Below are 23118 nucleotides of genomic sequence, written 5' to 3' on the forward strand. Positions count from 1 at the left end.
AGTTCTAAATGTATTACAAAATAATTATTCAGAATTTAATATATTTTCATACGAAAAGTTTATTAAGATTAATCGTATATACACTGACGTACTCGCAAATTTGAAAAAAAGTCTCAGAGAAAGAGAAAAATGATACATCCTGAAATTGAACATATTTCTTTCCTTAACAAATATTATACCGATGAAAAAATGAATTGAATAAATAACCATATTTCTGTTACAAAAGAAAAATTAATAATACGTTAATACATACACTCGTTCATAAACACGCACACGTAGAAAATTGTTCAATCGAATCGCAGCAATTGTTCGTAAAATATTTTTTAATTAACCATCTTTCTCAATTTCTTATCGCTATGAATGAAAAAGAAAGAAGAAACGTGCCGTCATCGCGTCGCGAAATTACGAAACTATTTTTCCTGAATATATAAAAAGAAATGATAATAAAAATAATCATTAACGAGTTCCTCTATCAATTGATTCTTCACAATCTCGCCAACGTTCGTTAAAAAAAAAAGAAAAAAAAAGAAGATGAATAAGAAGCAGAACAAAGAAAATTCGTTTCGTGAAAATCGACGTGTAAGGACTCTTATTTCCGGTTCCAGCATAGAGAGTCCTCTACTTGGTTTCCCTTCGGCCTGGTTTCTTGTGCTTGTAACCTTTTCTTTCTGGAATCGTGGACGAATTTTCTTTTGCAATGAAATTTCGTGAATGAGACGCTGCAGGAATTTGCGGGGGTGATTTCTTGGGGGACACTTTCTCGATGACTTCCGGTGCTGGTGCTGGTACTGGTGCTGGTACAGATGCTGGTGCTGGTATTGGTGCTGGTACAGATGCTGGTGGTAGTACTTCTTCTGCAAGAACTTTTATTTGAATATTAATTAATTTTGTTAGTGAATTATTGTTTGACACAATGTTTAATCTTTCACGCGATATCGAGTGGCGCGATAATTTGCAGTGGCACACGCGATATCGCGTGAAGACAGTTTCTTCATTTTTTCGATTAAATGAATTTTGGAATTTTGGACTTGAATTTATGAAAGTTATTAAAAAAAAAATCAAAATGAATCAAGATACCTGTCAATCGAGTATCAATCGTGGAACTGATTTCTCCATTGATGAATTCGTTTGTTATGCTGCTGACCGTTTCCAACTTGGATTCTATAAAGATAAGAAATTTCTCTCATCACTTCGATCTAACACACTGTATACTGTACATCATACCATAACTTCTTTACTTAGAATAGCAAACTGAAAGGCGACTAAGGAAATTGCACTTAACTTGAATAGAATTCTCGTTTTCTCTTTCTCTTTTTTTATTGACGATAATGTAACTCCAATTAATTGAGAAATAGGATAAATTTCTAAACACAAGTTTGCAAAACTCGTTTTCGAAAATCGATCGAGTACCCGCGTTATCGGAAAATTTTTATACTGATCAAAATCAGGACAAACTGTAGGATTCTGGAATCTCTTGTTTCTCTGGTCTTTGACAAAAGAATCTCACTCTTTGATTTGATACAAATTCAATTATATTCTAAGCCAACAGATTTGAGACTCTACAAAATTATAAATTCTTCATATTTTTCTTTTCCAGTCAATAACTCGAGGTAATTAACCAGGGTTAATTATTTTCACTGTAAGAAGCGTTTAGGATAAAAGGCCATCGTGAAGTAAACAGTCCACGAGAACGCTTAAAAACATCTCAATCCTCTTTATTCGAATCGTTTGAATTGATTAGAAAAAAAAAGGAAGAAAAAAAATGCAAATTTTGTCGATCGTTATTTATCTACTGGAGGAGTGGTTCACCAGAACGATCGGATCGTTGTTCAGTGATCGTTCCGGTGAACCACTCGACCAGCTGATAGCTGAATAAAACAAGCTGTCGTTGTCCTCATCAAATTCCATTGCTGATGAGTAGACGGACTCACCCGAACTGTCCACGTGTTTCACCTCTTCTCCCAACTCCTCATCTTTCCTCGAATTCCTTTTCTGCAATTAACACGACAATACACAGTGTAAAATAAGCGTAAAAAAATTGGAAAGTATATATTAAAAGAAAATTTCTATTCTCTACTTTTTATCGATTACGAATCAACACAATTTAAATTTAATTATTATCATATTCTGAATTATACAATGTATGATTGGTTGAAGTCCAGTGTTCATAAGGTTCATAAATTAAAAGTTAATTAAGAGTTCCATTATTTTATTTGAATTTTTGATAATTTTATACGGAAGACGCACACGGTGCGTCGTATGTTATACCAGGTAAGACGCACCTGGTGCGTCGTATCTAGTTTTCAAACGGAGTATTTTACAGTTTCCTCCTTTCATAATTAAAAACGACCCCTCCTATCGTTTCTATTAAAATATTCCACTAATTATGAATGTAAATCGTAGCAAAAAAAAGAAAACAAGAATGATTTGATTACTCGAAACGAACGAGACAGAAATGATTAAAACAAACGTCTATTTACATCCTGTTCACCGTGTTATCTCCAACGTTTCTCGTAATTAGATGATTAAGAGTGACTTTATTTTTTTTATTTTTTTTTATATATATCAAACATGTGTCTGTATCAAGAACCGATGAACTATTCGTCTGGACTTATCTGTACGGTTTCTATAGCTGCTAATGCGGACTAATATTGTTTTCCTGTAATTTATCGACAGAATTGTACGGGAATTTGGAATTCCTTCCTTACACTATTTTCAGTTTGGCTTAGATTATGATAAATCTCTAGTTTCTTTTTCTTTCTTTTTTTCTTTTCAATGAGTTAAATTATTATTTCGTTTCCTTCGATGCAAGTTTATTTATTTCCGCTGATCGATGTTGGTAAGTCGATTAAAATGTCTTCTTATTCTCACATTAAATACGAGATACAATACGAACAGAATACTATTACATATATTGCTTTTACCAGATTTTCAAGAGATATTATGACAGGCTTCTCTTCGCCGTTGTTGTAGAATTCTTTAGCTTCTTCCTGAACTTCCACCAATTCCTCTAAGCTCATTTCCTTTTCCACTTCGTTCTCGCTACTCGCCGAGCTTGATTCCGAGCTGCATTCGGCTGGCTAAAAAGAAATCGTTAATTAGAATTTTTTAAATGATGTCTTCTTCATCTTCTGCTCGTCTTTTGATCGCAAGACGAACCACGCGAGTATCTTCTCACCTCTCAGAGAATGTTATTTCTGTTTAAGTGTGTCACGGTTAATATTAATAGCTTGGACACCATTTTCAAAGAATTTCAGAAGTTTGTTTTGAATATCGAATATTCAATTTTAACAAATCATCTATTTCTTAATTAATTCGTAGTTTTAATTGCGAGTGGTAATTAGAGGTAGTTCTATTTTTTTCTACTTACATTGAAATCAGGATCATCCGTGCTACTTTCCAGTGCGAGTCTCTCGAGTTTTGTATCCAGGGTTTCAGTTTCTGATTCATCAGTACTTTCATTGTCGGAACTCACCTCGGAGAACTTCCGCTTGATTTTTGTGTTTATGGGACTTCCGACTGACTCTGTTGTTGATTTTTCATCTGGAGTAGCCATCTATGATTGTTAAGAAACAACTTTAAATACCTCTAATGTAGCAGGAACATGTATACATAAAAAAATGTTAAATTAAACAACAAAACGTGCAATTTTATCTGAAATAATTGTATTAGAATTTTGCACTTTGCCAGGTGTTGATCGAAGCGTCTTTTAATTCTCTATAAAAACGTATCAGGATGGTTGAGTCGAAAATTATTTAAAGATATCTTAAGGTCCTTCAAATTTGAAAATTATTTTTTGGAATTTTGAACTTCCTTTGATGTCAACCGCTGTGTATTCTTATTCTCTATAAAAATTATTAAGGTACTTTGCTCGAAAATTAATTAGTTCAAAAGATATCTTAGGGAGAGACTTGGGTCCTCCAAATTTGAAAATTATTTTTTGGAATTTTGAACTTCCTTGATGTCAACCACTGCGTATTATTATTCTCTATAAAAATTATTAAGGTACTTTGCTCGAAAATTAATTAGTTCAGAAGATATCTTAGGGAGAGACAGATCCTCCAAATTTGGGAACTTTTTTTGGAATTTTGAACTTCCCTTGATGTCAACCGCTGCGTATTCTTATTCTCTATAAAAATTATTAAGGTACTTGGCTCGAAAATTAATTAATTCAGAAGATATCTTCTTTGAAGATATTATTTTTTGGAATTTTGAACTTCCCTTGATGTCAACCGCTGCGTATTCTTATTTTCTATAAAAATTATTAAGGTACTTTGCTCGAAAATTAATTAGTTCAAAAGATATCTTAGGGAGAGACTGGGAGAGACCGGCGGTCTCTCCCTGGAATATCTTCTGAACCACTCAATTTTCGACCCAAGCACCCTAATACTTTTTTATAGGGAATTAAAAGACGCAGAAGATGATGTGTCGCAAGATACATAATTCCATTTAAAAGAATATAGGTAACCTAGAAATCTTTGGAACGCTTCCACTTCCGGTGCCAATGCATGCATCAGGTGATGCTCCGTTTGGCACCATTTAATTTTCCCTAATGACATTTCTCTCTAGTTGCATCATTATGGAGTTATTATTTAGCCCAGTTGCATAAGACAACATAGATGCACATTCTACTATTATACTACCACTTTAGCATGCTACCACAGATATTATTTTTCTGCTTACCGGCTCAAGTTCCATCTTGCTTACATGAATTTTGGTGGGTGGAGGCGACGGCGACGAGTTAGACGAGTCCAGACAAGACAACGTCGACAGAGTCAGTCTGATAGATCTGATCAGGGCTTTCTTCGCCTCGATCATCGTCAATCTCTTGTCCTACATCCATCACCGAAACTATTATCGTGCTAATTTTAATAGTCTGTCTAAAAACTAACCGACCCAGGAAACAACATACCTTTCCAATATATTCCATAAATAAAAAGAACAATTAAAACATTGAAAATTCTTAGGATTCATGCCCGAAATGAACGCAACTAAAAAACGTATCGAAACGAGAATTATTTCTTTTTGAAGTTTACCTTGGTGGTACGTCTGACAGACTTCACTGCTTTCAAATTAAAGGCTCTTAATCGTCTGCGGCCTTTCTGAACAAATTTTACCTGTAAAAATATTTTTAATTGAGAATTGCATTCTTGATGAGTTTAGATTGTCTTGCTCTTATATAAATTAGGGATTTGCATAAATATTAATAATTTAATTACACACCATTCCACTTGGTTGTATTTTTGGGTAGCCCAGTACAAAGGCACCCACGTTCAATCCCACCCTGATGATGCGAAGGATGACCAATCCTGGTAGAAAAAGGACCCATGGCAATGGTCTGACCAGTTCAATTTTTCCAAACACCTTTCCATTCTCTTCTATTTTGAAATAAATGTATTCTTAATAATTGTAATCGAATGACAATTAATCAAATTGAAAGATTATCTAATATCATTCAATTGGTCGGGATATTATCAAACTATACAGATTAGAAACTTGGCAATCTCTCATTTCTTATCCACACAATTAACCAATTAACCATCAATCTTTATCAAAAGCTATTAATAAGCTGTGAATGATATTCAAACATTAGAATGTATCGTGTTACGTTTTTCTTGAAACTTTGAAGGATTCATAATTTTTAATTTTTAATAAACATATACCTGCTGCGACTTCGTGGGACGGTAAACTCCATTGCGCGGATTTTTCGACGACCCACAAAAACGAATCGAGGAGTTTGAACAATGCTTGACCCACAGAGGTTTGCGATGCTGTGATTATCACCGATTCTATCCACCCTCGTATACCTTCCGGCGACTCGTTTATGATCTGATTAATTAATCAGAAAAATCATATGTAATTAATTTATTCAATTTTATATTTTATTTAAAATTGATGCTTGGTACTTACGACGGATGGAGATCCCTCATTCTCCATGGTTAAATTCAATCTGGAAATTAATGAATAAAATAGAATTTGCAAAATGAATTTAATTAAAATATTACAATAGCAAGGACACGTTATTAACATAATTGAGAAACATGATTTTTATAATCTTTAATCAGTCACGAAGCGTGTTAGTGGGAAAATGTTATTTCTTCGATAATAAAAACGTAATTTGTAAAACGTAGTAAAAAATGTGGAATCCAATCTAAACAAGTACGATAACATTATTAACCCTTGTAAACGAGGCTATTTAAATCTAACGAAGATATTGCTCACGAGTATCAATTTTGATGATTAAAATTCTGAACTATGATACAACCGATGATAAATAATTATTTCATTCATGTAATTAACGCAGTCCAATCTTCTTTCTTTAAATCTATTTCTTTTTATATAAAAAAAAGGAAGTTAGAGGAATCAGAACGCAATGAAACGATTCGAATACCATAATCGTACGACCTCGAGCCGATTGTTCTTCTTGGCGGGAAATTAGCTAAATAAACGTCTGACGGTTTAAAGGTTACCATAAAATCTTGCGGGGGTTATCATCGCGGAGACGTTCATTTGAAATAAAAAAGTTTCAGAAATATTTGTCTCATTGTGTCTCGTAACCATATAAAAACGCAGCATATTAAATCTCACCGTGTTTTGTTTAAAATTATCAGTTTATTTTCTATTAGCTGCAATTTTCTATTTTCTATCTATATAAATAAAAATGAAATGCTATTCCTTGATAAGCGCGTCATTTGATACAAAAATCCCATAGAAAAAAGCCCGAATTTTCCATTTTTTCGGCCAACTTTTCCTAAAAACCTTATTCGGAACATGTTTGAAAAGAAATTAGCCAAATCGGTCCAGCATTTAATTTTTATTTCTATAGATTCAACGCACGTATCGCTATAATTTCCTGAATCCTCTGTATAGTTAATTAAAGACACATAGCTTTCGCTTAATTAGAGCTTTCGTGATAGAAACACGTTTGCCCTGTGACACGAACCTAAATAAGATTTTCGACTTTGTTCACGAGGGTTTGCACAGTTCGTTGACGGGGTTCACGTGAATAAAATTCTCTCTTCTCCATTAAACGGTAACGAGTCGGTTATAAATAAACAATAAGAAATGCAGCGGTGATAAATCGCTATCGTGGAGGCATGACCCCTTACTATCGTTCCAAGCGCAGAAACTCCCATAATCGTGCTTATGTCGTTGGAAAATGTTTTAAAATAAAAAGATACACCACCCTGGCGTCTCTGTTAAAATACCATTTCGAAAAGAATTCAACTGGACAAATGAACTTTTGAATCTTTGCAAAAATTTATTTTCAACTATCATAATTATTTTTCCAATAATTTTTATTCCAAAGTTACATAGCTATTGATTACTCATCCTAAGGTGGCAAGGAAGTTTGAACAATTATTTTTCATCTCTGAAATATATTTATTGGACAACACTTTTGCGGATGATTAAAAAATATCACTGTTAACCCGATTATTACAGAACAGTATTTATAACACGATGATGCATTGACGAACTTTGATCGTTTATTAAAAAAGATGAACCGATTCGTCAAGTTTTCTTCGTTCATTCATTAATTAACTTTCATTCATGAAAGCAGAACACGACGAATTCTTAAATTTCGGTCCGGGTCTCTGTTGACCCCTTTTTCATTCAGGAATTTAGAGATGCATCGAATATGGAAAATATGAATTAGTTTATTGATTAATCGAGTGCATGTACACTCGACGACTTATCGCGATGAATTTTCATGAAAACTACAAGTGTTACAGCTTTCAATCATCTATTTTTAAACGATGAATCATCTTTGTTTCTGTTGCATCGAAAACTTACGTGTTTTCGTTGGATAATACCATGAATAATCTTCGTAAATGAGGGATTATAAAAAGGAAAGTAATAATAGAATGACATATTCAAGGATGATTTTAAGTACTCTCTGCTAATTACATTTATCGAAATGAGGGCTTGAGAAAAGAAATTGGAACGGACGAAAACAACAACAATTGTTCGTCGTCTAATTATTGACTCTGACATCATCGATTCCACAGCGAATTTTCAATCCATCAATGTTCTTACATTCATTTATTCGGATTCTTAAGTAAATCAAAGTTCATAGAACGTTATATTCTAAATATAAGATGATAACTTTTTTACTTTCATTAAGATGAAATTAAGTTGATATTAAAATGAATGATGGCATTTTAACGATAGAATTTTTTCTCCGAATCAACAAATTTATCTAAAACTGATTGCTCTAAAAATAATAATTTCTTTAGAATTTTGTGTTTCCAATTAATCTTACAAAATTGTTATATTTATCTTCTGAAACTGTCACCTATTGAATTTTTTCAAATGTTATACCGTCGTCTATCGCATGAACGTTCGCGTAAGAATTTTTCTCGGGGACCCAGAACGAGCCAGTCATAAATAAACAATAAGAATAGTGATGATAATTTGCTATCGAAGAGGCATGACCTAACGTTATCCACAGGGACGCAGAAATTCTCGTCGACGAGGCGAAATAAAAATTCTTCGCGATGCTTAAATCAAAAAGGAGGATTTTAAAAATATAAATTAACAATTACCTGCCTTCCCAAGATTCCCTGCGATATTTTTTCCTTTTTTTCTTTAAATTTTACCTACTTAAAATTGAAACTAGAATTTCGAAATCGAGACACTCACCTAATAATGATCGTTAGAGAAGAACAAGCGTTCGACTACGATTAGCAAACTTGTACGAAGCCCGTTTTTCTAGTGTTTAGGTCGACGAGGACAGAGGACAAAACGGTTTGTAAATCAAAGCAAATTCCTCAACTTGAAACTTCTCTGTACGAAAATCCTTCTCCATTAATTTTATTCCAAATTGAATATATAAATTTTTAAATAAAATTGATTTCTATTATAAAAATAACTGTGTCCATTAAAATTTAAATGTCAAACTTAATAAACTCCATTTTTATGTAAATCGAAAATAATAAAAAAAAACTTCCTCAACTTGAAACTTCTTCTCCATTAATTTTATTCCAAATTGAATATATAAATTTTTAAATAAAATTGATTTCTATTATAAAAATAACTGTGTCCATTAAAATTTAAATGTCAAACTTAATAAACTCCATTTTTATGTGAATCGAAAATAATAAAAAAAAACTTCCTCAACTTGAAACTTCTTCTCCATTAATTTTATTCCAAATTGAATATATAAATTTTTAAATAAAATTGATTTCTATTATAAAAATAACTGTGTCCATTAAAATTTAAACGTCAAACTTAATAAACTCCATTTTCATGTAAATTCAAAAATAAAAAAAAAAAACTTACAGTTTATCTGTTCTCTAATATTTCCTACATTTATTTCCACAGGAATCTATCCCGAAGCCTCGTTCCATTCACCAAAATCGAGCACAACTAAACAATCGTAAACTCTGGAGGATTCGCAAAACGCCTTTGAAAGTGTACTTAATACTGCAACACACGCGCGTTAAAGGTATCGAGGAAAGACCGCAAATATCTATTACATAACCGAGTCACTGCGTGCCCTGTTGCTACCATGAGAAACCGCAGGGAAATACGAACGACAAACCCGGTAGGAAAAATTGAAGAGAAAATAAGGTACGCTTCTTCTGCTTTGCTCCGTTGCGTCTCACCTGGATGAAGACTCGACCGCGCATGCGCCAACTACGTCTCTCCCGAGGTACTTCCTGTACGCTCTCAGAGCGTTCCGGCGCTTCCTTCGAGACGATCCTTTTTCCTCCCTCTCTCTCTCTCTTCCTTCGAAAAGCTGAAAGGTACTCGCCCGATCGTGCTTTTCGACAGCAACTCGCTGGAACGACTGACTTGGATGATGAAGCGTTGATCAGCGAACCTTTGCCCGACTCGGTATCTCTGCGGTTTCTTCGTGATCACGCACGTTCATGGCCAACAGACTACGCGGAGGATCGATCGATCTCCTCTGCTGCGACACCCGGCGCAATTCGTTCCGTTCTACGATCCGAGGATCGGCAACGAGAAACTGGTATCCACCTTCAGTTATCTTCGACAAGCTTGCGTTCTTCGTTGATAAACTGCTGGGATTATTATTACTTGCTTTTTATTTATTGGTTTTTGATCGATATGTAGAATTCATAGAGGGTAATATATAATTTAGACGCTTGGAAAGTTATTTAGAGAATCTTTTAGTCTTGAAGACTGTGGTGGTCCTGGAAATCTTAATATCTCCTATGTTATGGATGTATTTTTGTATTAGATAAAGAAACAAGATTTTAGATTCTGTTAATTTTATTTCTTGACAGACTTGTGTTTTAAAAAGGCTGCCTAGAATTTTTAAAATTCGATCGATGCGCCATCTATACAACGACGGCGGAAACTATTCGACGAGTTACCGATCGACTTTCCGAAACCTTCATTTATTATTTTATCTTTCTTTACAGGCCAAAGACCCTTTTTAGTTATTGATTATTTTATCCTATTTTATGAGCCAAGATCCATGATTCCTAATTATTTAATATTTTATTTCTCTTTATGGGCTTCTCAGGGAGCATCCTTCCCATGCAGTTATTTATTATCATATTCCTCTTTATGGACCTCAGTCTTATAGCGACCGCCGAGTGATGCGAATCAACCTATTTGTACATATACCCTTATTTTATCGTCTGTGTTCATTAAATTTGCTGTATTTATATTCATAATTGAATAAACTCATTAGGAGGATGAACGTGTTCATTTTATTACTCCTGTATGCCTCGCCTATCATTTTATCCTTTTATTTATTATTTTACTCCCATTTAAGGGCTTTACGGAGCTCAACCCTATATCCCTTATATCCTTGCATTCCTTACATATCGACATCCTTCACATCTCTGCATCCCTTACATCCCTGAATCCTTTATATCTCTGCACCCCTTACATCCTTGAATTCTTTGTATTCCTGCATTCTTTACACCTCTACCTCCCTTACATCCCCAAATTCTTTACATTCCTGTATCCTTTACATCCCTTATATCCCTGAATCCTTTATATCTCTGCATCCCTTACATCCTTGAATTCTTTATATTCTTGCATTCTTTACATCCCTTACATCCCTGCATCTCTTACTTCTCCAAATCCCTTACATTCCTGCATCCCTTACATCCAACCCTTACATCCCAGCAACCCAGATAGGCCTTGCGAACTAAATTTCACAAAAATTTTGGCCCTCTAGCGGCAAAAATGTGAACTAAAATTTCGATGTCGGATCAGCGCCATCTGGTTTTGGAAAAAGGAACTAAATCTTGCTCAATTTTTGGCCCTCTAGCGGCAAAAATGCGAACTAAAATTTCGATGTCGCGTCAGCGCCATCTGGTTTTGGAAAAAGGAACTAAATCTTGTTCAATTTTTGGCCCTCTAGCGGCAAAAATGTGAACTAAAATTTCGATGTCGAATCAGCGCCATCTGGTTTTAGAAAAAGGAACTAAATCTTGCTCAATTTTTGGCCCTCTAGCGGCAAAAATGTGAACTAAAATTTCGATGTCGAACCAGCGCCATCTGGTTTTGGAAAAAGGAACTAAATCTTGCTCAATTTTTGGCCCTCTAGCGGCAAAAATGTGAACTAAAATTTCGACGTCTGATCAGCGCCCTCTGGCGGGAAAAGGGGAAACTATATTTCGCAAAATTTTGCCTCAATATTTTGCTTTCCGGTGCAATGATGTAAGAGATGCACAAATGTAAAGGATGCGAGGGTGTGATTAATGCACGGATATAAGAGATGTAAGAATATAAGGGATATAGGAATGTAGAGATGTAAGAATATAAGGGATACAGGAATGTAAGGAATGTAGAGATGTAAGGAGTAAAGAGATGTGAAGAAAGTAGGAATGTAGGGAATGCAGAGATGTAAAGAATGTAGAAATGTTAAGAATGTAGAAATGTTAAGAATGTAGAAATGTAACGAATGTAAAGATGTAAAGAATGTAGAGATGTAAAGAATGTAGAGATGTAAAGAATGTAGAGGTGTAAAGAATGTAGAAATGTAAAGAATGTAGAGATGTAAGTGTTACAGGGATATAAGGGATGCAAAGAAAAAGGGACTCAGAAAACAAATTGAAGGTATAAATATGTTTGACTAGTACATCTTCACTCCTCGGTGGTCATTATAACAATATAATGTTATATAATGTTTATAATTTAGTAAGGATGAAGCAGTTACTGTATGTTATATAAATAAATAATTGAGACAAGAAATAATTCAAAAAGGAAATTAAGTAAATTAAGGAATAACTCAATTGCTTGTTTAAAATGATTTATTTACCAAGTCGCATGAAGTGAATACAACTTTGTTAAACAGTGATCTTATATACATAAAGCGCAAAGACGTCCGTCCGTGTCACTTTTCAATTTGAGAAATACTAGGAGTTAGATATGCGCTTTATACGTCGTTAGAAACGTCTCGCTGAGACTAGCTCAAAACCGTTGCATTTGTGCGGCTAAGTGATCGGAGTCAAAAGTTACAGAGGTTTTAATGTTTCTATAGAAAGTCTATGGGTCGCACATTTTAGCTTCGGGGTCCTTAACACCCCAAGATGATATTTTGTGGGTATGCAGAATCACCGATGCTTCGGGGTCCCTGACACCCCTGGATGTATTATGTCGGTATGTAGAATCACCGATGCTTCGGGGTCCCTGACACCCCAAGATGTATTATGTCGGTATGTAGAATCACCGATGCTTCGGGGTCCCTGACACCCCAAGATGTATTATGTCGGTATGCAGAATCACCGATGCTCGGGGTCCCTGACACCCCTAAATGATATCAGGTCTGTATACAGAGAGCGCTACCGATGCATCGGGGTCCCTGACACCCCGGATGCAATAATATCGATGTGCACGGAGCATCACCGATGCATCGGGGTCCCTAACACCCCAAGCATCTGCTATTGTGCCATCTATATAAAAGTGGCGCAAACTATTCGTCAACTTACCGACTGCCGAAGGGTCGATTACCGACTGTCGGAAGTTCAGTCGATAAGTCAGTAATTTGTTGAGTAGTTTCCGCCGCTCTTGCATAGATGGCGCAACGGTCGAACTTTAAAAATACGCGGTCTTTTCAAAATATAAGTTTGTCAAATAATTATTCTAATAATTTTTCGGTCATGTGCTGATTTTGTCTAACTTTTCAAAGAATAGAATCAGAGGGAGTGAAAATTGGGTCTTTTCAATTGTCAGTGCAAGGTATGGTAAAAGAGGAGCAGGTGAAACAAGCACGACTGTTCTCTGGGAATGACTGGAACTCCCAAAATCATGATCCATCGTAAAATCCTAGCCAAGCTGTACGGATACATAAAACGTGTTTCAATTTAAAATTATTACACATAAAAAGAACGCTGTTACAAATCTGTATCTAACATTAAGAAGAAATAAAAGAAGAAGTTAAACATTGAATATCCTATTAAACGTTTATTACCTCATCATTAGAATTTCAATTTTGAAGCACATTCGCGCGACGAAACGCATTTGTATACGCACATATAGAGCAATGAACATAGCGCAATTTAGAACGCGTTGTATCTCTATCTTTGAAAGTTGCTTACACGTAACGCGATCCTAGTAAAACAATAACGATAATCGTTGCCTTAATATTCATATTCTATTTACTCTTAAGAATCTAAAGAGAAAAAAAGATTTATGTATAATTTATTCATGATTGAGAACCGATTACTTCAGAGAACACGCATATTCATCATAGACACGTAGCAAATTATAATCGTACAATTATTGCTTACGCGTTAGATCATCTTTCATTCGTTGCCTCTCACTCATTCTCGTCCATACAATTTTACAAATTTTCTTTTTTTCACTTATCTTTCGCGTTGCATCGCTTTTGCTCGAAAGGCGATTAACAAACATGTTGGAAATACACTTTGCGTTTTGGTTCACTAAATAATTCGAGTATTCCTCTGTTTTCCTCGTCTCAAGTTCATCGCTGCGTTAAGGCCATTCTTATTCTGAAAGACGGATCGTGAAGATGCGAAGATATTCTTAAAACGAACAGCGTGTTTCAATGAATCAAATCTAGCAATCTTTCGCATCTCCAGAATTCATTCAATTATGGGAACAGAAGCGATTACTCGTAGATTAGTAATTTTTTGAAACGCGTATCGCCGCTTGATTCAATTTGAAAACCACAATCGCATCCTACAAATGTACAATTATGCGACAAAATGTGTTCTCACGCAAAGTCTAAAATTAAGAGAAACAAAAATAAGATGAATATAAAACTTGTAAAATTCAATTTAATTGCGCATTAAGATAAACTTGGCATACATTATCGTTCTGCAACAGGAAAAATCGGTACATTTTGTGACAAATAATCGGTCGTAATCATTCACTTTGTTGCACGATTGCACAAGATAAGTGAATTAAAATACATTGGATTTAACATGTCTACAATTTTCGAGAAAACTACAACGAGGTACGAAAGGACAAACCGAAAACATCGGCAATAAAACCAGTGCATTTACAAACGAAAAAACATTCACACATTAATGAAACATAGTTAACATAACTTCACTGTATAACAAAATGGACTTAGAGTACCGTCCAAACATTTCATGTCTTATAATCTTCGTAGTTTTAATGACTTGTCGATGTTCAGAACTCTACCGTTATTTCGCATTACGATAAAGACCTATGACTGCTAACTTTGTTCCTTTCTTAATAATAATTACCTGTCAATAGGATACAAGTTATTCAAGTGCATTATTTCCTGATATTTTTCTATCCTAATCACGTGCGAACCTCGGTGAAAAACTTTGTAACAAAAATGAAGGCGCAAATGCTTAAACAGCTATACAAAGTAGGTTTATTAATTATGCAACTGATACTGTAGTTTATTAATTATCCCAGTATATACTGGCTCGCAAACATAATAAACTGAAACGCACTTGGACAATTTGCTGTGGTTTTTTCGTTTTAATGATTGTACAAAAGGTTGAAGTTAGTATTCTTCCTCTTCGTCTGGCGCGAGTCCGTCTCCTTCTAATTCTTCAGGTGGTGCAAATCCTTCCTATATTAAATAAGAAACAAGAAATTTTTAAAAATGAAAACATACCTCATTGTCAATTTTACAATTAGAGTTTACGTACCTCCGTTGCGTAAAGGACTTCCAAGATTTTCTGTACTATTGGTGGTGGATCTCCATTGTTATCACAATCTTGGCACATAACTTCAATATCGCGTAATTTTCCGAAATAGAAATCTCTTTCCTTCTCCAGTCCCTCCAGGGACATTTTCAATTCCATCAACTATGATAAAACATTACAATTTAATAAAAAATTATCGTTACAAACAACGTTGATGTATCTTATTTTACCTGTGCACTGAGTTCCTCGACTTTACCAGGATCCCCACGATTTCCAATGCCTCCCGTTTTCACTTGTGGACGATGGGCTGGTGCTTTGTTAACTAAATTTGAAAGTTCCTCGCGTTATTATTTCGTATACATTACTTACTACTATTTCTACTATATGTACACGAAAAAAAAAAAGATCAAAATTACTCAACAATAAATCTACTTTGACAAGAAAATAATACTATGTAAACATTTATGCAAGCAGTGTAAATGTACTGATGAAAAGCATAACAATTTGTACCAACAACTGTACAACAGGAAAAAAAGCAGGTATTGAATACAATTATGCATGATATTGGTAATAAACAAATAAACGAACTGTGTATATAAATCTCTTGAAATCAACAAAATACTTGGAATAAAATTTTGTTCTAATTCTTATAAATTATTATACTTCATGCAACAGTTAATTTAACGTAATATACTGGGTGTATCATAACATATGGTAACAACTTGTTACGATACATCCTGTAAATATAAGTTTTTGAATAGTTAAATGAAGGATGGACAACCAAACTGTTTTAAAAGGTTTCAATTATTTCACTCATTGTTTCAATTAAAAATACCAACACCTTAACAAATACTTTTGTACGAATACCTTCTTTTAAACTTTTCAATAATAAAAGAAAAAGAAATTCAAATAAAACAAGTACGAAATTATAAAAAAAAGTAATTACTAGACTTGATGTTAGTGGCAGGTGCAGGAGGTGAAGATCCTTGACCTGAAGTAAAATTCTATTTCTTATTTCATGAGGACAAGTAAATCTGTTTCTTATATATGTATATACAATTATCGCTTAAAAAGGATTTAATGAAAGCAAAGCAAGTTAATTATTCGTCACAATCTTTAAGGAACGTGTTCACAATTTAAAAAATCATTAGTATATAAGCAGAACTTGATTAAACTGTTCGCTGTTAAGTTTGCAATTATCTTTTACTTCTGTATCTTGTTTACTGACACAAATTCAAATTTTATGAAAGAAAAAAGGATTTGAAGTAATATACCAATACGACCAGCTGGTTTAGACGGATTTACATCACGTGGTGTTGTGCGTTTTGCATTAGTGCCATGCGGTGCATTATTTCCACCACTACCCATAGATTCTCCTCCTCGCATAGCAAGTGCATCGTATGGCTCTGCTCTGGAGTAGTTTGCATCAAAGAATTTCTTGAACCATTGTAAAAATTCAAAGTTATCTTGGAACCTGCCTTTCACCAGCCTATCAATTGGAACAATCTGCAAATGATTAGCAAAAAAGCATATGGAACAAAATAAAAAAATAACTGAAACCTTAATAAACTAGAAAAACAAGAATAAAATCAAACATTGATCTACTCGTTTATTATTAAATTTCATAATACCTAAAACTTAAAACGAGAGAAATCAGTAAAATAAAAAAGTGTATCAAAGGGGTTAAAGATTAAATCTAGCAAATAGTATATTATGTCCCTTAGACAATCTTTTGCCCCCCGTCCCCCACACTTTAGTGTATTTATTTATATACTCCATACTTATATCCACCTAAAATAGGGAACTATTTCTTGTAATTAAAAGCATGTAAAACATAAAAACAAATGTGATGGAAGAAACAAAAAGATGATTCTTACTTACACTCAAAAGTGATAAACAACATATAAAGAAACACTGTGCCATAAATTTCAAATTGTGTGTCTGTACATTTACGTGTGATTAAAAACTGCAAAAGCATAAAGTGCTTTCTACTTTACTGTAGACATGAAAATGCTTTATGAGTTCAATTATGCACAGCCAGAGTAAATTTTCTATGGAGCGCATGATGATTTATTGAACTATAAAGACGACAATATAAAAACATGCAAAAGCATTGCTAATGAACTGACACGATGTTGCTATACCCTGCTGTTGGCGAGGGACAATATTACGTTGTTGAATATGCTTTTGTTGCATTTGCATCTGCTTTGATTGAGGAGGTAAAGGTACCAACTGAGGATTTGACAAGTTATGCGTCCCATCAACACCAGAACCCAATGGTATACAGCCACGAGCCTCATAAGCATCGTACTCGCGGCCATCGTAATTTGCGTCAAAGAATTTTTTGAACCATTGTAAAAACTCAAAATTGTCTTGAAAGCGGCCTTTTACTAATTTGTCCACTGGTATTACCTGAACCATTTTTGTAACAAGATTACATGTCTGTGCACATTGGACTTAACGCAATACTTTTCTATGGTGTAACATTTCATGTTATAATAGAACGTTTTATTTTGCTACTTAATACTGCTACCTTATTGTACTTAAAAATAAAGATACTTTTAAATTTAATAGCGTAATCGTCAATCCACCATGAAATAATTTCTAAATATTTCTCATCTCTCACCTAACAATTGTGTAATGAATTGTGTTAACATTTTGATCGCTTACCTTATCTACATTCATCTTTTTAAAACCACCTTGTAAGATTTTAAAATTCTGTATATATTCATGCTCGAGGTTGGTCTTGAATTTTACCCTCTTCAATGGTACACTTCCAGGAAAAAGCATATCCATAAACTGACAATAAACAGCTCCGGTACATAGTTCTTCAATTTTGGTAAAAGACGATTGCAGACAGTCATTTACCCAAGCCAGCATATCATGCCGGCTCAAGTTTTCGGTTGTCACATTTGTAGCATATACATTAACAGCCATATTGTTATCTTCTCCTTAGTCAGCAACTAAAACGTAATGATTCATGATTGATAAAACATATGAAATGAGCTATACGTTATCGGTATGCTTATACTGCGCAAGATGTATATGTTACATGTAGAAAGGATTGGTTAAAAAGCCCGCGGTTAAACACAGTGGCTTAGTATAAGAAATGAATCGGTTAATCAGAAAGTGATCACTGATAGTCCTTAAATGGTTGATCTTAAAGCAGACTTAAAAGGAATCACATTCCATTCACTTTTTTGGCTCGAAACACTGGGCAGTCGACATATTCGGGGTTCATTCTTCGACGTGCCTCGACTTCGATACACCTATTATTTTTTTAAACATGTAACACTAGCCACTGGTTCCGAGCTTAAAAACGCATTAAAAAAGCTTTCAAATATTTTTAATCATTAAAATACTTAAATAAAAGCTTACCGAATATCGTGGGAACACCGTAACACCAATCGGGAGTGGTTCCCGCACGCAGATGACAAATGTATAACTAGATCGTTCAAATGCGCACACAACGGAAACTTCTAACGGTTCCTTCAATAACGATTGGAGGATGCAGAAAAAAATCCTACGATACTTGCGAGGATATTTTCCTTTTTCACCCTTTTTCTTTATAAAGCATCTATTTTTACCGCGTAACCGATAAAGCTATTCCGTTGGACTAACCACGTAGCAACAACAATTTCAAAGCGTCTGTCAAAGGAATTAACAAACGACTACAACCGCGCTCTAGAGATTTCAGCCGGTACGCGAGTTCGTTGCTCTGAGATACATTCAAAATCGAAGAATTCGCGATACCCGTTAACGGAGGAGATAAATATTTAACCCTGGCTCACAACGTGTCCAATATTACCATCGCGACGAGTTTTTATTCGCCAATCACAGTAACCTTCTTGGACAAAAATTGCGAGCGAGGTTATCGTAAATTTTACTATCGCCATGTTTGTTATCATCTGTTGATATCTGATGTAATAAAATATTTTACAAAACAAAGGTAGAGGAATTGCAATTTAAATAGATTATATGAAAGCATAAATCAAACTCCACTGTACAAAGATATATGGTCCTTTTTTTTTATATAATAAATATTTAAACGTAGTAAAATATTAATCCTAGTTTTTCCATTTAATTGATGGTAAACGCAACGCGCTTTCCGCGTAAAAATATTCCTCTGATTGTGGCTGCAACTTTGTTTTATATTCCATTAATGTAGCACGATCTGCTTGTTGTACAAGTATCTAAAAAGAATAGTCGCATTAAAGTATAAATTCTATCGATTATAAATGATTTTATACTTACGTCGATTGCTATTCTAAAACAATGCATATTTCTCGCTAATTCCAATCGTCTCTCTATATTGTCTACGTATTTCAAATATTTTTCAAGAACACTGGAGGGTGCCTTGCTTTTTTGCAATATTTTTAATATATCTTCAATAGGCAGATGGATTTGTAACTTTTTACTATTTAGCCAACCCTAGCAATTACAAATTGACATAAGTTAGTTTTATTACGATATTTAAACATTAGATATGGAGTTTTATGCGTCACCTTTGTTAAAAGTAATTTATCAACATCATCCCATTCACCAGCTGATGTTCTAACTTCTAATGCAACTTTCTGATATTGCCTAGGAGATATATCGTGTTGCTGAGATAATCTTGTAGGAGACATTAATGTCCCTTCTGCTACATTCCAATGACTTTTACATGCATGTCTTAGACAGTCAAGAACAGATGAATTTAGTTCGATTTCTTCGTTTCCATCTACTTTCTTTACTACCGTTTGCCATTCTGTTAATGCATTAATACAATTAAGTCACTGTTTTCATTGCTAATTTTGTAATTACGGATCCCTCCACTGTTTTAATATTTAAAAGAGATAGTTACCCAGTAACTGTATGTAAGATTGAACAAATGAAGCTTCTTTACAATCATTTAAAGCTGAAAATTGTGTCTTATAACTATTTCGAAGTTTCTGTAATAGTCTGTCAGGATCGCGTGTATTTTTTATTATAATGTGTAAAGTTTTCATCTAGAAAAAAACATAACTGTTATATACGATGAACAGTTAAGAACATCACATTACACAGAAACTTACAGCAGCGTCCATTGTTTGTCCTAGCATCCTGTAAGAATTATGAATTAATGGAAATATAACGATGTACTTATAAAAATCATTAAGAATACATACGTCAAGATATCGGTCATTTCATTTATTTGCATCCTTGTTGAAAGATATCTTATGTAAACATTTACAGCATCTGGTCTTTCCGCTAATATTCTTTGAACCAAAGATCTCTTAAGAGTATTTGTAAGAAATAATATAATCTGAAACATACATTGTAGTATGTATAAAATGAATTTTAATAAGAACAACTGAAACAATCAGAGTAGTAAAAACAATTACAACTAAAATTGCATTTCCATCTCCGCTTATTATAGCTGCATCTAACAAGGCAGTTTTGCTGGCAAGCGATTTGTATGGTTCCAAAGAATAAGACTGGCCAAGTAAAATTTTTCTAAGCGTTATGTCTGGTTGTACAGCTGTTGGTTCAGGTTGGAGATTCTGTAATTTATCGAGTGCCAAAACTGTAAACAAAAGAATGTTTGTACACAACGCATCTTATGATCTATGATCGATATAAGCAATGTATATAGAATATATTTCAAACACTGCGAATATTGACTTGTATATGACTTCACTGACATACTGCAAGAAAGTGTCTTCTCCGAGATAACAGATAACATGGGTTTAAGTGGCTGATAATCGCTCGTAGTTTTTAAGGATGCCTCTGATGTTGAGGTGTTTGAAATACCAGCCCATAATTTATCTGTATCAGTCTTAGATACTCCAAACAATTGATCCACCTACATAATTAAATGCAATTAGTTTTTGACCATGTAGAAGTTACTAAAAGAATTAATATAACCTAAACCTAACCTCATTGTTTTCGAAACAGAAGGACCGTTTCTCACTGCTGTACCAAAAGTCCTCATCATCTTTAGCAGAACTCATATTTATAATATCCTGTGTATATCGAATTTATGTATTTATTAAATAAATTACAATTTTAAAGGGATAGACACGGCAAGTAATCTTTTGTGTTTACCGACTCTCGGAAGATGTGTCGATAATTTGGCAAGTAGTTTCCGCCATCTTTTAATAGATGGCGGTAGTATCGAATTTTGAATTAGTTTACCGACTCTCGGAAAATGTGTCGATAATTTGACAAGTAGTTTCCGCCATCTTTTAATAGATGGCGATAGTGTTGAATTTTGAATTGGTTTACCGACAATTAGGATAAAATAATAAAGGAAGTTGTAGAAAATGCTGTAACATTTTAAAAGTGATAATAAAATATTTAATACCACAATATTACCAAGAATATTATTTTCCCCTTCCTAAATGTATTTCAGTCATCTATTGATTAATAGGTTACAAGATACACTTTGATTTCCTGATAATACGTAATGAAGTTCGAGCAATTCGAATTGGAAAGACATCAGAAAATCAATTTAGATGTCACGTCGTTCAAAAATGCGGATGGCAACGTGAAAAATTATGCTCGTATAAATTATGCACGCGTGAACGAACGTATCGAAGGGATACATACGTTGTACTCGTTCTGAGTCACGTTTGTACATTACCAAAACATGCGGCAATTGACGAAGCTGAGAAATTCTCTCGGTATTGAACTAAACCTAAACTGGACATCACCAAAGTCCGTATATTAGCATTCTTGAAAGCCCTCTTTTTACCTTGCCTGTGGTGCTTTTATTTCTGCAGCCACATCTTCGAGGACGGTAAGTTATTCTAAGCGACAACGAATTAATAATAATAATAATCTTTGGCTCAGCCGACACTAATTGTCCTATCGCTTAATCAACGTTAATTACGCAAACACGCATTAATTACTCACGAAGTAAATAAAAAAGGAAACTTATCTGGAAAATATCTCAAGTACCTAATTAACATAGCATATAAATTATAGAGTACATAAAATAAAACGTTTCAGCTTCATTCAAAGTGAACGTACGCGTACGATTCTCTATTTATTATTGTATCTTATTAATAGACAGATGCGTACGTCCCTCGTCGCTGGTCAAGAATGCAAAAAGGTATAATAGATTCGGACACGAACAGTATTTGGACCGTGGAGACTTTAACAGCATTGGCAGCGCTTCGAGAATTCGACGAGCGAAGTACGTTTCCTTCCGGCAGAACGATTGGATCCCTTACACTGAATTCTCAGGACAAGACACTAGAACCAGTTGGATCAAACAAAAGCAAAACGAGCGTTCTATCTTTTCCAAAAGAGGTACCCTGATTAATTACCACTATTTTCTCTGTTTAACTTCGTTAATTTATATCTATGTCCATTAGGTACGGCTCGTTTAAGGTGCACCGAGGGCACGTTTCGCGTGCACAGCATTTACGGCGATGGCAATTGCATGTTCCGAGCGATCAGTTACATTCTCTGGCGGAATGAAGACGAGCACCGCTACCTACGTACAATGGTGTGCTTTATATTTTTCTCACATACAAATATTTATTCGTATTACGTTAATTAAGAATTAATTTTGTGGCTCATTATTACAAAAACGGTGTTCAACAGGTCGTACAACACATCAAAGAAAATTGGCAGGAGTACGGGCCGTTTGTGATGGCCGAATGGAACATATCCGACCGTCAGACGTACTGCGATTACATGAACATGGTTGGCACGTTCGCCAGCGAGCTCGAGTGCACCGTGGCCACGAAGATGTACTACATGAATCTATCGATCTACCGGGAGATCAACGAAAGGCAAGAGCTGAAACGAGTGTTCCATAATCACGTGAGCTCTCGATACGAGACCGCCAGGCTATTGTTCACCGGAAACTCGGACAGCGGTCATTACGACGTTCTGTTTCCCGAATGACGGGCATTTTTCGACGAAGAGAATGTCTGTGCTTGAAATAAATTCGAACACTTTCTGTTGTCTCGACGTGCTGCAGAAATATTGAAAAATTAATGTTCCTTTTTTTAATTAGGATAAATATCTCTATTTGTGTCTTATTTGTTAATAGTAACGGAAAACACTC

The 23118-nt window shown here is 34.5% G+C and overlaps 4 protein-coding genes and 1 long non-coding RNA gene across 16 annotated transcripts in view; 2 read left to right on the forward strand and 3 right to left on the reverse strand.

Annotated features, from left to right (window-relative positions):
* LOC114875391 overlaps window positions 1-9569 on the forward strand; it is a 45468-nt gene extending 35899 nt beyond the window's left edge. The window contains exon 4 of the long non-coding RNA XR_006829579.1: window positions 9325-9569. This is a non-coding gene — a long non-coding RNA (uncharacterized LOC114875391). The remainder of the gene's footprint in view (window positions 1-9324) is intronic.
* Window positions 42-10591, reverse strand: LOC114875390 (actin cytoskeleton-regulatory complex protein sla1-like). 6 transcript variants are annotated; one of them, XM_029185604.2, is made up of 11 exons: window positions 9609-10591; window positions 5911-5950; window positions 5664-5829; window positions 5224-5378; window positions 5037-5117; window positions 4684-4833; window positions 3371-3556; window positions 2925-3080; window positions 1932-1992; window positions 1078-1161; window positions 42-863 (listed from the first exon to the last, which is right to left on the reverse strand). In XM_029185604.2, the coding sequence occupies exons 2-11, from the start codon at window positions 5935-5937 to the stop codon at window positions 619-621; spliced, it is 1311 nt and encodes a 436-aa protein (XP_029041437.2). In that variant the 5' UTR covers window positions 5938-5950; window positions 9609-10591; the 3' UTR covers window positions 42-618. The 6 variants fall into 6 exon arrangements, with proteins under 6 accessions (XP_029041437.2, XP_029041436.2, XP_029041439.2 ...); XM_029185603.2 differs by lacking the exon at window positions 9609-10591 and adding an exon at window positions 9283-9372; XM_029185606.2 differs by lacking the exon at window positions 9609-10591 and adding an exon at window positions 8644-8700.
* A 3617-nt stretch (window positions 10592-14208) lies between these two features.
* LOC114875388 (microtubule-associated protein RP/EB family member 1-like) lies at window positions 14209-18932 on the reverse strand. 4 transcript variants are annotated; one of them, XM_029185601.2, is made up of 7 exons: window positions 18456-18916; window positions 17748-18040; window positions 16352-16583; window positions 16024-16068; window positions 15308-15399; window positions 15081-15239; window positions 14209-15001 (listed from the first exon to the last, which is right to left on the reverse strand). In XM_029185601.2, the coding sequence occupies exons 2-7, from the start codon at window positions 18012-18014 to the stop codon at window positions 14933-14935; spliced, it is 864 nt and encodes a 287-aa protein (XP_029041434.1). In that variant the 5' UTR covers window positions 18015-18040; window positions 18456-18916; the 3' UTR covers window positions 14209-14932. The 4 variants fall into 4 exon arrangements, with proteins under 4 accessions (XP_029041434.1, XP_029041432.1, XP_029041435.1 ...); XM_029185599.2 differs by lacking the exons at window positions 16024-16068; window positions 16352-16583 and adding an exon at window positions 17207-17489 and having other exon boundaries at window positions 18456-18932; XM_029185602.2 differs by lacking the exon at window positions 16024-16068.
* Window positions 18933-19035: 103 nt separating this feature from the next.
* LOC114875420 (spermatogenesis-defective protein 39 homolog) lies at window positions 19036-22141 on the reverse strand. Of its 4 annotated transcripts, none has more exons than XM_029185668.2 (10): window positions 21793-22141; window positions 20975-21061; window positions 20721-20901; window positions 20441-20622; window positions 20225-20361; window positions 20132-20159; window positions 19921-20065; window positions 19583-19824; window positions 19332-19508; window positions 19036-19270 (listed from the first exon to the last, which is right to left on the reverse strand). In XM_029185668.2, the coding sequence occupies exons 2-10, from the start codon at window positions 21047-21049 to the stop codon at window positions 19145-19147; spliced, it is 1293 nt and encodes a 430-aa protein (XP_029041501.2). In that variant the 5' UTR covers window positions 21050-21061; window positions 21793-22141; the 3' UTR covers window positions 19036-19144. The 4 variants fall into 4 exon arrangements, with proteins under 4 accessions (XP_029041501.2, XP_029041499.2, XP_029041502.2 ...); XM_029185666.2 differs by lacking the exon at window positions 21793-22141 and adding an exon at window positions 21682-21760; XM_029185669.2 differs by lacking the exon at window positions 21793-22141 and adding an exon at window positions 21144-21234.
* On the forward strand, window positions 21729-23071 carry LOC114875425 (the record flags this gene model as incomplete). The annotated part of the gene is made up of 4 exons (XM_029185680.2): window positions 21729-21837; window positions 22110-22352; window positions 22418-22551; window positions 22650-23071. Coding segments are annotated over 4 exons (792 nt in total), but the record flags the coding sequence as incomplete, so codon positions are not given.
* Between the last annotated feature and the right edge of the window lie 47 nt (window positions 23072-23118).

This window comes from Osmia bicornis, chromosome 7 (assembly GCF_907164935.1).
Source record: "Osmia bicornis bicornis chromosome 7, iOsmBic2.1, whole genome shotgun sequence".
NCBI lineage: Eukaryota > Metazoa > Arthropoda > Insecta > Hymenoptera > Megachilidae > Osmia > Osmia bicornis.

Bases quoted from the DNA above. Each gene is read 5' to 3' on its own strand.
- LOC114875390 (XM_029185604.2), bottom strand. From the start codon at position 5,937: ATGGAGAATGAGGGATCTCCATCCGTC. The intron at 1,993-2,924 runs GTAAAAGCAATA...TGTTAATTGCAG, and splicing joins TAATATCTCTTGAAAATCTG to AAAAGGAATTCGAGGAAAGA. The intron at 864-1,077 runs GTATCTTGATTC...TTCAAATAAAAG, and splicing joins GATTGATACTCGATTGACAG to TTCTTGCAGAAGAAGTACTA.
- LOC114875388 (XM_029185599.2), bottom strand. From the start codon at position 18,014: ATGGCTGTTAATGTATATGCTACAAATGTGACAACCGAAAACTTGAGC. The intron at 17,490-17,747 runs GTAAGCGATCAA...AAAATGGTTCAG, and splicing joins AAAAGATGAATGTAGATAAG to GTAATACCAGTGGACAAATT. The intron at 15,400-17,206 runs GTCAGTTCATTA...TTTCAAATTTAG, and splicing joins GCAGGGTATAGCAACATCGT to TTAACAAAGCACCAGCCCAT.
- LOC114875420 (XM_029185668.2), bottom strand. From the start codon at position 21,049: ATGAGTTCTGCTAAAGATGATGAGGACTTTTGGTACAGCAGTGAGAAA. The intron at 20,623-20,720 runs GTCAATATTCGC...TTTTGTTTACAG, and splicing joins GTCAGTGAAGTCATATACAA to TTTTGGCACTCGATAAATTA. The intron at 20,160-20,224 runs GTATGTATTCTT...TAATTCTTACAG, and splicing joins GAAATGACCGATATCTTGAC to GATGCTAGGACAAACAATGG.